This window comes from Artibeus jamaicensis, unplaced genomic scaffold (assembly GCF_021234435.1).
Source record: "Artibeus jamaicensis isolate MK-2021 breed Jamaican fruit bat unplaced genomic scaffold, CSHL_Jam_final contig_452, whole genome shotgun sequence".
Lineage (NCBI taxonomy): Eukaryota > Metazoa > Chordata > Mammalia > Chiroptera > Phyllostomidae > Artibeus > Artibeus jamaicensis.
The window spans coordinates 16,537,624-16,552,680 of NW_026521837.1; the positions used below are offsets into that span (position 1 = coordinate 16,537,624).

General features: G+C 39.2%; 1 protein-coding gene across 1 annotated transcript in view; it reads left to right on the forward strand.

Annotated features, from left to right (window-relative positions):
* Positions 1–12,002, forward strand: part of DAPP1 (dual adaptor of phosphotyrosine and 3-phosphoinositides 1) — a 52,431-nt gene extending 40,429 nt beyond the window's left edge. Inside the window, exons 5-9 of the mRNA XM_037151928.2 lie at positions 4,610–4,657; positions 6,002–6,064; positions 6,701–6,786; positions 8,910–8,997; positions 10,332–12,002. Coding sequence (XP_037007823.2) covers positions 4,610–4,657; positions 6,002–6,064; positions 6,701–6,786; positions 8,910–8,997; positions 10,332–10,400 — 354 coding nt within the window. The 3' untranslated portion in view covers positions 10,401–12,002. The remainder of the gene's footprint in view (positions 1–4,609; positions 4,658–6,001; positions 6,065–6,700; positions 6,787–8,909; positions 8,998–10,331) is intronic.
* Positions 12,003–15,057: the final 3,055 nt, after the last annotated feature.

Below are 15,057 nucleotides of genomic sequence, written 5' to 3' on the forward strand. Positions count from 1 at the left end.
GGCTCAGTGGATTTAATGCCGACCTGTATACCAAAGAGTCACTGGTTTGATTTTTAGTTAGGGCACATGCCTGTGTTGCAGGCCAGGTTCCCAGTGGGGGGCGCACAAGAGGCAACCATACATTGATGTTTCTCTCCTCATTCTCCCTCCCTTCTCCTCTCTCTAAAAATAAATTTAAAGAATATTTTAAAAAACTGGGCAAGGGACTTGAATAGACGCTTCTCTAAAGAGGACATACAGATGACCAATAGATATAGGAAAAGCTATTCAATGTTACTAATCACCTGAGAAATACAAATTAAAACTGCCATGAGATATCACCTCACACTTGTCAGAATGACTATCATCAATATATTAACTGGCATCAACAAACAACTAGCGTTGGCAAGATGTGGAGAAAAGGGAGCACTCATGCACTGCGGGAATGCAGATTGGTGCAGCCACCATGGAAGGCAGTATGGAGTTACCTCAAAAAATATAAATGAAACTGCCTTATGACACAGCAATTCCACTTCTGGGAATATATTCGAAGAAGTCTAAAACACTAATCTGAAAGAATATATGAATCCCTATGTTCATTGCAGCATTATTTACAGTAGCCAAGATTTAGAAGAAGCCCAAATGCCCATCAGTAGATGAGTGGATAAAAAAGCCGTGGTGCATTTACACAATGGAATACTGCTTGGCCATAAAAAACCAAGGAAATCTTACCTTTTCTGACAGCATGGATGGAACTGGAGAGCATTATGCTAAGTGACATAAGCCAGTCAGAAAAAGACAAATACTGTATGATTTCACTCATATGAGGAATCTAATGAAAAACAAACAAACAATGTAGAAACAGACTCATAAATAAAGAGAACAGACTGACAGCTGTCCGAGGGGAGGAGGGTTGGGTGGGCAGGTGAAAAAGGTGAAGGGATGAAGCAAAGAAAGAAAAGAAACTCATTGACACAGAACAGTATAGTGATCAGCAGAGGGAAAGGGGAGTAGGGGAGGAAGAGGAGGGTAAATAGGGGATAAATGGTGATGGAAGGAGACTTCACTTGGAGTGGTAGACACACAATACAATATACAGATGATATATCATAGAATTATATGCCTGAAACCTATGTAATTCTATTAACCAATGTCACCCCAATAAATTCAGTAAAAAAATTCTAAAGAATAGAACAAGGAATGTGTTTGCCCCTGAGCCATTTGGTACTAAATTAGCCACATGGTACCTTATTGACCCAGTACTTCAATATGTATTTCCTACACACAGGCACAATGGTCTACCTGACCACATGGAGCCATTCCAATTAGGAAACTAACAATGCATGCCGCCCCTTCCGCAGATCTCATTCAGAATTCACCAGTTTTCCCAATAAGTTTCTGTAGAACAAAAGGGTTCAGTCCACAATAACAAGTGGTATTTATTTTTCCCCACCTCTTGAGTATTCTTCACTCTGGAACACTTCCTCCGTTTTTCCTTGATTTCATGACTTTAACACTTCTGAAAATTAAAGGCCGGTTACTTTGGGAGCTGTTACCCAACTTTGATTTGTCTGATGTTGCCTTAAAACCAGATTCAGGTTTTGCAGTTTTGGCAGAAATGCCACAGAGGTGGTACTTGCCCTTCTCAGTGCGTCCTCTCAGGAGAAACGTACTTTCGATCTGTCTCAGTAAAGAGTGTTTGATTGCTTGATTTTGTGGTGTCTGCCAGGTTTCTTCACTCTAAAATCACTTTGTTCCCTTCTTTGTTATTAATGTTCTGGGTGAAAGTTGAGACTAAGTAAATATCCTGTCCCTCATTAAACTTTTATCCATCAGTTTCAGCATCCATTGATATTTCTTGACTATTTAATTATTGCTATATTGTTACCAAATGGAGCTTCCATGATTCTATTTTTTATTTTACATTTATCAGCTGTCATTCTACTATAAGAAACAGCATTTTATTTTCTGAAGTTCTGCACTTATTTATTTTTATATCATTGGGCTATAATCATGATTACTATTATTTATTTTGACACTTTAAATTTTCCCAGGTTAGCCATTAAGAACTCATTCAAGGTGACTTCCATGTTATTATAACCTCATAGTTCTTTGAGAATTTTTTTTACTTCCTCGTATAGCAAAATGTTCTAGGATTATCTTATACATTCCTTGCATCCATTTCTAGAATCAGCTACTTCTCTAAGAAATTCTGTTCTTTATTTTCTGGAGCGTGTGGTACTTTAGAAGCCGAGATCTGCATGCTATATGTTTATGGTTATTAGGATGTCTCTGTCTCAGCCCACTCTGAGAGCAGAGCTAGTAAAAGTATGTATGCATATACATATGTGCACACACCTGTATTGATATCTATATTCAATTCTACTTCTACCTACATTTGTCTATCTACCTCTGTCTATATCTCTATATCAATACCTCTCTATCCATCATCTATGTATGGGGTCATGTCACTACCTCCAATCCTAATCCAAAACCAAAAGGCTCATTCTAGTATTTTCACTTCTCATATTTGTAACTCCCTTCTCCCACAGTGAAGAATGTGGATTTTGTTATCTTCAGTACACTTACTTATATGTGATCAATCAAATGCAAGCAATCTCCTATTGCCCAGGGACAACTGCCTGGCCACTGCTACTCTTATTCCCACTGCCGATGCCCACCTACCCTGACTTGGCTCTATCACTGTGCCCTGTCTGCTACTTCCATTTCTTCAGTCAGAAGCATCCCCCCGCCCCCGCACCTTCCAGGCTTCAATACCTCACTCCAAGCCACTGCAGCCACCGTTGTCAACACAAATGCTCTGTGTACCCTGCTGTGTTCACCCTGTACTAACGTGGAATGCCCTGCACACACTCACACTGATGCCCACCTTGCTTCACCTCACCCAGTGACTTTTGACTAAATTTAAGGCAGGCAGGCATCCAAGCAGATAGAAAGGATGATAGAAAGACTAATCCTTTCTTTTTAAACATTTAAGGGGTTTCCAATTTGAGACTCTTATAAATAGCTTTCCTGTTATAGATCATAATTTTTTTAAAAAGATAAATCTGCTATATAATTATTTCCCTCCTTACTTCCTGAGACCATGAATAAAATTAATATGCTCGGCTCTTCCCTCCCAGCCTTCCAGCTATCTACCAAAATCTTAGAAAAAGATTAGACTTATAGTATATTTCTATATACTATAGAAGGTAAGGAGGTAAGATGGAGTGAGCAGCATCATTCATTGGCTTGATTTCAACCAGCAATTCTATCAGGGTCTTCTATGTAGCAATTTACCCATAATTATTTTGCCTCAGCAAACTTTAACCTGCAACAACCCAAAGTCTTAGTCTTTGCCATTTCCATAATAACTAAACAAAATTCAGTCACTTTGATTTATTTTAATGTGAAAATAAGTCGAGTGATTACACTAAATTAAACCCCCCAATATTGTTTATGATCATTTCAATGAACACTTGAGAAGTTCGTCCTTACTTTAATGCCATAAGAATTGTAAAAGAAGTGGTTATATATTATTTCTTACTTTACTCTTTTTACTATGATGGTTATTGTTCCTCTTTTTATTTGGTGGGGAGAATTTACCTCAGGGAAAAAATACTCTGGAAACTCCCATAAAAAGAACCTTGACGTCAACTAAGTTATTTCCCAATTTTTATTCACTTTTTCCTTATTAAGATAAGATATATTATACCATATCACAACAAAATATCCACCAGGAGTTCAATTTCTGTAGAAATCTATAAAGTTATAAATTTCTTTATCTTATGGTCCTTATTTTATGCAAATTTCTATTAACACAGCGCCCTACCATTTGTTCCATTTTCTAGTTGCTAGGGAAGTGTCTTGTTACCTTTGCATTGATGATGTGTGAGTTAAAAGAAATGATTCATTCTCACTTCCAATTCCTTTTGGATAAATCAAGTATAAGTAAATCTGCATTCCTGTAACTCTGTCCCATGGAATATAGGTCTCAGCTGATGGCATATGAAAAACTAAAGAGGGGCTTGGTGGAGGATTATGCGATAAAAATCAATATTGGAATGGCATTGCTAATGTGCCCTCTTAAAAATTCACAAAGCACATTCGCATAATGCAGACAGACTCTGGGAAACACGGAAGTAATAAATCCCTTTACTTGCTCAGTCCAGACTTTCCCAAATTTGCTGACCTGGTATCAACGTGTGTGTGTGTGTGTGTGTGTGTGTGTGTGTGTGTGTGTGTGTGGGTTTATGTGCCTAATACCACAGTGACAATCCAAGCAGGTGAGTTTTATGTGCCACACTTTGCCTAACACTAACTTTTATAAGTGGCAATATGTGGCTTATTGTTTGCAAATAGGAAATTGCAAAATTTGCAAAATTTTGCAAATTGCAAGAAGGGGAGAATCTCAGTTGCCGCCATTTGCTACAGAATTAGACGAGACCATCCAGTCTGACAGTCTCTAAACACAGGAAGGATTTTTCCAGTGCCTAGGTGAAACATAAACGCTGATTATTTCAAGACCAATGGCAAATTTGTGTTTTATTTAAAGTCAGGACAGAAGCAGAAAGACAAAGATCATGTTGTGATAGTTCTGGGCTTCACCTGGTGCTTCTTTCTGTTTCAGCTGGGCACCAAAGAAGGCTACCTCACCAAACAAGGGGGCCTGGTCAAGGTAAGGAGGCATGTGTTGGCTACTGCTCATCACAAAGGGAGGAAACTTTCATGCACACTCAGTTCTCACTTTGACACTTACTTAAACATACCTGCCTGCCTGTTTCGACCCAGGTATAACATTTACCTGTTTCTGGAGTTCATTTTTATGGCTGTTAGTTAAAATTCTGGGAATTTACTTGCCTATTCTTTAGCAAAGTCAAATGCATTGGAGTAGCCTACAGTTAATACCCCCCCAAAAATACAACCTTTTTTAATGGCATAATGGAGGGTGAAAGTAGCAAGTTAACTCTAGGATATTCCTTTAAAATTTTTTTTAACAAAGAAGTTAAATTTTATAAAATGTTACCTAAAAGTAAGCAAAAAAAAAAAAATCACTGGCATTAACGTAACTATGTTAAAAAATTTCCAAAGAAAACACAATTTAGAACTTTACTAGTCTAGAAGTCCAACTGTCCCTCAATTTGTGTGATGGTGTTTTTAAAGTTGCTCTGTTTCATTTATTTGTGCCAAGAAGACCTTCATGAAGTATCTCTATTTTAAGAGTCAGGTCACTTAATACCTCTCAAAGGTACTTTCCTGCTTGAGCTGGACCTGTAGGTTTAGTTATTTGTGTCCCTCCTAGATGGGGTGCTCCCTAAGGACACAAAGTATTTGTATCCAGAGCAGATTTGCTTTTAAATCCATTGCTGCTACTTTTAACCAGGCACGCTGGCATTCAGGGTAAGGAGTAAAGGATGGTGGAGAACCACAGTTTTTGTCATCAATGTTGTGGAATTCTTAGGTAAGGTTTAGAGTTTCACATTGTTAGCAGTTCCTGTCCTCACATTTTTACAAAATAAGGACAGTATTTGGCATTATAGAGGGAAGAGAGGTGGAGGTGGGAAAAGGGTGGGAAATGGGGAGATCTGTAATAGGGTCAACAATAAAAATGAAGAAAAGGTATTTGGCATTGTATGAGGATTGGCTATAACATACAGAAACATCCAAGGGTAGTATGTAGCCCACATCAACCACTCAAAAAATGATACCTATCTTTATTACAGAGTTCGTTAAATGGCAACTTCAGGGTTTGTCATAAAACACCTTGAATACTTTTGATTGGCTCTTTCTTTTTATATGTTTAAATATGCAGACGATATCCCTGCCTTTACTATTAGCTTAATGCACAAAATCACTTTTATTTTTGTAGATATTTTGAAACTTTTTTCCAAAAATGACACCTATGACAAGAATACTTTATTGTATCTAATGTTTTAGATATTTTTAAAACAAAAGGGAACGATCTCATTCAAGTATTGAATTTCTGTTTTCAAAACCTACGCATTCTGATTATTTTCCTCAGACCTGGAAAACAAGATGGTTCACTCTGCACAGGAATGAACTGAAATACTTCAAAGACCAGATGGTGAGAAACATGATAATACATTTTTCCTTTAAAAAACAGCTCTCTAGATGAAAGGAACATCTGCCTTTAAAATCCTAAAATTTTCCTTGTGAGCACCTGAAACACCTGCTAAATGAGTGGAGGTGTGAGTTCTTGATTCCTGATGTGACCCAAGTTCTTTTGCAAAGGCGAGATGTGTGTCCCAGAAACTGCTCTCTGGGACAAGCTAAACTGCATTAACTTTTGCAGCAATTTCCTCCTTTGTTAAAAGCATGTCCATTTCCCATGTCCCTTTTATTAAGCCAATTTAAATTTATTTTGTTTCCTCTAACTTTCCCTAGACAAAGTTTCTGAGAAAGTTGAAGTTTAAAGACATAAGAGAAAAATGACGCCCTTCCATGTGTTAAAATCAATCTCCATCAAATTAAAATAGATAAATCCATGTCTTCTTAGTGCCCAGTTTCATGAAAAACCGACTTCCAAACCAAGGATGCCTTACTTCCCTTAGTAGATTTTCTATTATCTGTCCCCAGGGAGAAAAGAAAATGGACAGTTGGACATAGTAGAAGATTCATTAGGGGAATAAATGATGGACAGAAATGATGTAGATTTGGGTGTTTTTTTATAATGACAGGCTGTTGTCTTTTTTTTTTTAAGTCCCCAGAACCAATTCGGATCCTGGACTTAACAGAATGTTCAGCTGTACAATTTGATTACTCACAAGAAAGGGTAAACTGTTTTTGGTAAGTTGTTTCATAAAGAAAATATTTGTAAAAGTCTTCTTGCCACTTATTTTAGTCGAGGAACAAAACCTGTGTGGCTTCATGTGCACAGTTGCTTTGGTCTGAGTGATGTGAATTCAGCCATCACACCGGGCGCTCATGGTGGGATCACACATCTGCTGGTGCGATTGATTAGCTGTACACTGACCACGTATGATACGCTTAAGAGGACCCCATTCACATCTTAAACAGTTTTATTCCTTTGGAGTTTTCCCCTCCATGAAAACTTTGTTGACTCCGGTGACGGGGGATTTGTATTGTTATGACAGTTTCTGGAAAATGGTGCCAAGTGTTTTGCTCTAACATACTCAGCATAGCGTGACAATTTTCTAACTGGGAAAAGTAAAGTATCCTGAGGAAGAGGTGTCTTATTTGCCACCAATTTTTATTTTAAAGTTTTCAAGCATATGAAGAAGGTTGATAGACACAGATCCATAAACCCCTCACCCAGATGCATCCGTTGTTAACATTTTCCATATGTGCTTTCTCTCTGTTCACGTTCTTTTTCCTGAATCAACGGACAGTGAGGTGCACACTTCATGGCACTCGACCCTTGAACACATCAATATGCATCTCCCCAGAGTAAAAATGTCACTTAGGGAACTGCAATACTATTATCACACCTAGGAAAATTAACATTAATTCTATAGTATTAACCAAGAGTGGATATCTTTTAAAATTTGCATAAAGAAACTATATGAGCTAGCAGGGGTTTATCGTGTTCATATAACAAAATGTAGGAAGACAGGCAGCTGTCCTGACAACGTCAGGTCCTGTGTCTCTACAGGCTTGCTGGTCTTTTTCTCCTGCTCGCTGCTGTGGGGTTTATGTAAGTCATGACTAAGTCATGACAGAAGGTGTAGGGAGGGCATCAGCCACGTCGGCCCATTTTTATCAGGAAAACAGACATTCTCCCAGAAAGACTCTGATCAGATGTCGCCTCTCATCTCATTGGCCTGGACTGGGCCCTGTGGCCATGGCCAGAAGCAGAGGAAGATAAAAAGGGAACTAACATGATTATAATTGGCTTCAACTAATTGTAGTATATCACCTGGAGTACTGTTGGTAAAAAGAAAGGAAAATGTAGTCTGTATTAATAGTCAGTCAATGATATCTCCCACGGGGATTGCCAAACAGTGACAATTCCAGAAGCCAGTTTTGTACAGTGTGTGCACAGCAGCACTCCCTACCCCCTCCCTGCACACACGCACACTGTCCACTCAGCCTCGACGGGACCTCACATCAAGGTGTTCCTTCTGTTCCTGGGGGCTGACCTCTCATCGACTCGACATGCATTACTGGTACAAACAAAATACGCCGCAAGGATTTGGGATATAGAAACCTTTCTGAATTTCAGCTCAGGGCTTTTTTATTAATCATAAAAGGGAAAAAGATTTTTGGCATATTGCATCTCACTGGTAAGGACAGAAAGCACGGGCAAGATGTAAGCTGCCTTTTCAGTCAAATGATTTTGTCTCTCCAGCCAAAGAGACAATCAAATGAGCTACTGTGTTCCTAGAACAAGTCTTTGGTACTAGTAGGAAAGTTCATCTTCCCTCCAGCAGAGACTGACTAACTCATGGCCAGAGCGGGAGGAATGACTAACTGGCTACGGAGTTTCCTCGTCTGTGTCTCCTGCCCTCCACATCTAACTCTGCCGACATCCACAGCGGGCAGTGTTGTCCTCACTGAAGCAAGCTCCCAAGCTCCTTCATCAAGCTTTCTTTTTTGTCTTGCTTATTCTTTGAAATGTGGCACAGATTTTGAGTCATTTTACAGATAAGCTGAATAAATATGAAAGTGTTGTATTCAGTCTAAGACAAAAGGATATGGGGGTGTCCTGGACATTTGTTTCTCTTCTTTAAATTCTAATTAGAAAATACAAATCTGGCCCACAATGATAGTATGAATATTCAGCATCCTTGACATTTGGCAGAAATAGCTCTGTATACACCAGTTCTCAGATTGCCTCCCCAGGCCTTTTGTCTATTCTTGTTTTCTTGGAATACTGTAATTAGTGTTCAACTAATGTATATTCAGCTAACCGCCTGGAGCATCTTACCCTCTTTCTTTTGTTTTATCAGCTTAGTATTTCCATTCAGGACATTTTATCTCTGTGCAAAGACAGGAGTGGAAGCTGATGAGTGGATCAAGATACTACGTTGGAAATTGGTGAGTTATACAAGTTTTCTGGGTGGATGCCTAGTACTCAGAAGTAGCATGGTGATGATTTGAGACATATTTCTGTTGAAAGAGTCAGGGTATCCCCGAGAATCACTGGGATGTGTACTTGCAGGCTTGTGGAGTAGTTCATTCTCCTGGGACATGGAAGGGCTGTAGAAAGGGGTAGAGAAAGGATGGATCTGCACCGAGGTCTCTGCTCCAGACCCTTAGCCTTGCACCTGGGTGTCTATCAGCCTTCCTTTAAGTGTGCAAGCTTGTCCAATTTTGCCTGGAGGAGGACAAGTGGGACTGGAAGGTCAGAGAGAGGAAAGCTGACATATTTCTACAGTAGAAAGCCCTTTTAAATTGCCAGAGAAGAAAGCTTGCCACAGGAACTTAGCTTAATTTCCAATGTAAGCATTATTTTTTACAGGTCAAGGACAAAAGTTAATTTATTTTGTCTGCTTCCTATGTACCTCCCAGGGGGAACATGGAGTGCTGATAAAAATTTATCAGTCTCATATATTTTTCGTATGTGTTTGTAAGTCAATGAACTGTTTGCCCAGAACTTGTCCTTAAAGCTTTCTAAAATGTCCTGTAGACATATTATCTTGAAACCCATAAGGATTTTAAACACACATAATTTTTCCTAATTAATTTGTTATGAAATTAGCTGATATATTGAATCTTGTTGAATCTTCTTTTCTATATACTGGGACTTTTGCTTTGGTTATCTTTTCAGTTTGAAATCCAAATAAATATACCACTCATTTTAAGATAGCTCCAGTATATTTGATATTCAGTGAAAAATTTTTTGCCATATGAAAACTCTGCTGATAAATGAGTCATTTTTATTCTTCCTATTTTATAAACATGCAAGCAATATAATCATTATAGAAAAATTAAGATTAAAAATACATCAAATGCACATACTTTCAGACTTTTCCCTCTGCCAATAAATAATTTAAAAGAAAATTTTATTATTCTTAAGTGTTCTTTACCTGTTCACTCACTCCGCCTAATAATATATTATGAACATCTTTCCTTATCAATAAATTTAGTTCTATGTCTTCTTTTGATTCATTTAATAGTATTGCATTTTATGAATTAGTGAATTAGGCCAAATTCCAATTTGCACAAGTTTTAGCAATCACTTTACTATATTTCTCTAGAAAAAATACAAAAAAAAGTTAAAACTTAGGAAGGGGGCACATGATTATTAACTTATTGTTGCATGGTTTTCTTACTAATCAGCATGTCTTATTTAATATTTGTTATGGCCAGAGGTAATTATCTTAAAATTGCTTAATAATACATACACACATATGTGTGTTTTATTACAGTCTCAAATAAGAAAACAGCTGGACCAAAGGGAAGGCACAATCAGATCCCGGTCCTTCATCTTTAAATAGACTTCTCCGGACTGATGCCCTGGCCGGAGCAGGGTGGCGTGCTCTCTGACGCTGTGACCCATAGCAGGCTGCAGCTGACTGCGGATTTTTCTCTAAAAACAAATCAGAAGCAGATGCTGATTTGGATCTTTCCAAACACACCACATTTGCTGATGCATGGGGAACTGCTGCCCTTCAGGATGTTCTCGTCTCCTGCAGAACACTGAGTAGTCACCCTTCGGATGGAGACCGATGCAGCCGCCACACTCAGTGTGCTCATTCCTAGAACTCACAGTAGAAGATAAAGGGTTTGTATTTTCCCTCATCGTCGTCCCCAGCCTTATGGACATTATTTGTCCAGAGTCCAGCTCTGTGTCCTCATCAGCTTCTCTGACATCCACGTTGAGCTATTAACGAGGCACGAAACAGCTATGTACTTTGAGGCTTTCTGCCTCTTTTGAAAGTATATTGAGATAGCAAATGTCAAAGACTGGGTTGGGGAAGGAACAGAGTTATTCTGCTTTTTTTCCCCTTTATACAAAAACAAAACAATTTTTAAAACTATAATGGAAAATATTTGCAGTATTTATTTTCTCTTTGTAAAAGGCTCGGAAATCTGGTAGGTTCTTCCTTCCCTTCAAATGGTAAACCTGTGAAAAGTAAATGCCATAGGGTTGACTAGGTAGGATGATAAAGGAAGGTATAATCTAAAAAAAGAAACATCTTTTAATCATTTGAAGAAACATGTTTTAAAGAAGGAGAAAACATAAATTGAGGAAGGATAATAAAATATAGATGATGTAGTTTAATGATAATATTATACATATTATTATAACAATGATAGAGCATGTATAAGCACTAAGTTATTTTCACCCAACATTTCTCCAAACGGACTGAAAGAGCCAAGTCAACAAGAGTGTGTTACAACAACCCCTCCCCCAGAGTAAACTGTAGGTATAGCCCAAGAGAAGTAAGAATCACCTGGCACTGAGATGGCTGAGCACCTTGCACCTTATTCAAGAGCAACTTCTGTTGTCCACTGAGGGAGCAATACCCAATCCTCATGCAGAGTATAAGGGTGTGTTTGTTACTCGGCATTTTCAAAGTAGAATAAGGGGATTGAAATAGGAGAAGACACTGTCATCCAGAGCTCATGAGTAGATTCTATTATCTTTATTAATACTTCTTTGTTTTAGATAGAAGTTTGAAGGGAGAGAAAGTGGAGGAGGAACACCAAAATATAAAGATTATGGTGCAAAACTGTGACGCGACACTGCTCTTGCAATCCAAAGAAATACCTTGTTAAATACGTTTTTCTGTTAATTTAAATATCTAGGTTTCGGAAATTACATTAAATTTTTGTATATTTCAGAAAGATGCTTACTGTATTTTGCTATGTTTTTAATCATGTGAGGTAAAGCAAATGTCAAGTTCAAATGTATGAAGTTCTCAAAGTAAGGAGATACCAATGAATCCTTATTGAAATGCACTGTTTTGTGTTTTGTTTTCTTAGACCAAGAGAGTTACTTTGTGTAGGCAATACTGTTCTTACCTTTTGTAAAATATGTCATGTTTATTTATAGTTTTGGGTTACATTTATTAAAAAGAGCATGATTTTCTGTTCCTGAAGTGTTTGCTATTAAAATATATTTTTCCTATCTGTAATTTAAAAGAAATTTAACTTCCTGACATCACAAACAGTAATGAAGAATCCGCATCAGTTAGACTATGAGCTACGAAGGATTCAGAGTTGAAGAAGTAGCCTGGGTCCCAGAGGATTTTATTTGAATATAGAAAAGATAATTAATACATGGTAATGTATAGACGGTAAATACCGCAGGCGAGGCACATAAAGTGATATGCTGGAGAGTGTGCCACAGTGGTGATAAAGCCATTTTCTTGAGGGTTAGACAAGAAAAAGGCGAACTAACTTATATCTACTATGTCATTAGTACTATGCTAGATCTTGACCTGCTGTAAGCAGCCCTGAGAAATGGTCATGATGTCACTCCCTGAGAGGAGGCCCACAGCTCTTTCTGCAAGTGCAAGGTGAGGGAGAATGTTTCATGCCAAGGGCAGATCTGAGTGGGGTTGTCGGGGAGAAGAGCCAGTGGTGTACCTGCTAACAGGTATGTGCTTATCATAAAGGCAGTACTTCTTAGGACACAGCCCAAGTACAGTAGTTGCAGTAGTTCCCCCCCCCCTACTGTGGGGAATAGGACCCTAGACCCCCATGGATGTCTGAAACTGCAGATAGTACCAACCCTGTAAATACTGTTGTTTTTCTCTATACATATATACCTATGGTAAAGATTAATTTCCAAATTAGGCATAGCAAAAATTAACAATAACTAGTAAGAAAATAGAACAATTATAATGATATACTGTAACAAAAATTATATATCTCTCTCTCAAAATATCTGGCTTTTCCATTTAATATTTTCAGACCATGGTTGAATACTACTGTGTTCTCACAATTCCCCGGAGGAATAGCTTCCCCCACAGAAGCGCCGTTCCCGCTGGATTAGGAGAATCACCCCCGTGGGGGGATGGCTAGTCCTGCTTCTGAACCCTGCCCCTCTAGTCCAGAGCCACTGGACATCAGAACACGCAGCAGGCTAGAGCTGTTCCCTTCCCACCCACGCGGCATGTGAGTGAGTGGGCTCCTAAATCCTCGCCTGGGCAAGGACAGTATTCAGTAGACTTCAGGGCTCGAGTCTACTCAGCTCACAGCGGATTCAGGCTGTCGGAGCATGTCAATCAGAGTTTCTTAAATCACCTGTGGTGAGGGATCAGCTTTTCTTTTTCTTTTTAATTTCAGGCAGAAATTTTGTAAAATCCAATAAAAATAAATTATTAGAAAAGTATAGTAAAAGCATAAATATCCAATCCCATTTTTTATTATCAGATTCTACAATCAAAAATCACTATGTCAAATTGCTGTAAGATTTCATAGCTTGTGATTTCTGTACTCACCACCTACTGGCAACAGCCCAGTTTGCAGACCACATTTGAAGGAGCCCTCGACCAGTGGGCTGGCAGGTAAAAGGAACCAAAAGCCTTCTTGAAAAAGGATTCACCTGCAGGCAGAGAGGGTTGAGGTGTGCATGCATGTTTTATTCATGAGTTATGGGTACCTGTAATACAGTGATTCTGAGCACATTCTTGTCTATTGCTCTGATGCTCCACAAAACCTAAAGAAGTTTTTTCACTAGAGTCTCAAGGGACAGACACTGATAATTGTGTCACATCTATAGCTGCGAAGATGGTACTCTTAGCCTTCAGCAGCCTCTAGGCACCCCTGTCAGTAGCTGCACCGATGGCCGGGGTTGGGGTACATGTAGAGCTCTTCTGGAGAATAGAAAAAGAGCAAATGAAATTGGCCGGTGCCATGTGGCATCTGCAAAAATTGGTTTCAAGAGTACATGTAAAAGCTTTATGGGGAAATATCTGGAAGGCCTTTGAGAAGTGCTGGATTTTCCACAGAAGCAGCAAGAATAGAACCAGAGAAGTGGTCCAGTGACCTCTAGGACCTGTGGCCATTGCCCCAGTTTCTGAAAGCAATGTTGGTATAGACATATGCAGTCACTGGCAAAATAGCCACATTGGTTTTCTGACCACTGGCCTGAGGGCTGTTATGGTAAGAAAGGACAAGTGTAAACCACTGGAACTGCCCCTTCCTAAGAAGATAGTAAACAGAAAGCAATGGTGAGATTTCAGAGGTTTTAGTGCCTCCGTCAGACTGAAAGGATCAAGGTGCGTGTTTCCTTCCACATCCTCAATCGGTCCACTTATTTGGCCTGTGCAGAAAATAAATGACTCCTGGAAAATGACAGTGGATCCTCACGGACTTAACCAGGGATGACTCCAGTTGCCGCTACTGGCCCAGATGTGATTCCATTGCTTGAACCAATTAACACACCCCCTAAGACCTGGTATACAGCTATGGATCTGGCAAGTGTTTTGTTTGTTTTTTTTTTTTTTTTAATACTTATTAGTAAAGAGCACCAGAAACAGTTTATCTGTAATGGCCAGCAATATACCTTACACTCTCCTCCCTCAGATGTACATCAGTTCTCCATCCCTGCGGTATAATTTAGTCCACAGACACCTTGACCACCCTTCTCTACACAAGACATTCTCACACTGGTCCACTGCGCTGATGATATACTGATTGGACATAGTTGGCAAGAAGTAGCAACTACTTTAGACTTATTTGTAAGACATCTGTGTGCCTGAGAGTGGGAAATAACTCCAGCAAAAAATTAAGGCCTCCTACCTCACTGAAACTCCGGGGGTCCGGTGGTGTGGGATGGATCCTGGTATCTTTTGTAAGGTAAAGGTTAACTTGATGCACCTGACTTCTCCCACGACTCAAAAAGAGGCACAGTACCTCGTGGGCCTCTTTGGAATTGGAGATAATATAGTTCTTATTTGCTTATGGAATTCGTTAGTCTTATTCCATTCCCCATTATCCTGGAGCAGTGGGCCTGACAGGATGGGGTAATGGCCTTTTGAGGACTCAGGTGTCATCGCACTACCTGGACAGCAGGCAGCACCTTGCAGGGTGGGAACGTGCCCGGAAGCTTTACGTGCCCTAAGTCAGCATGCAACACATGGTGCCTCTTCCTCCCATAGGTCCAAGAATCAATGGATGAAAATGTACATGGCACCACCC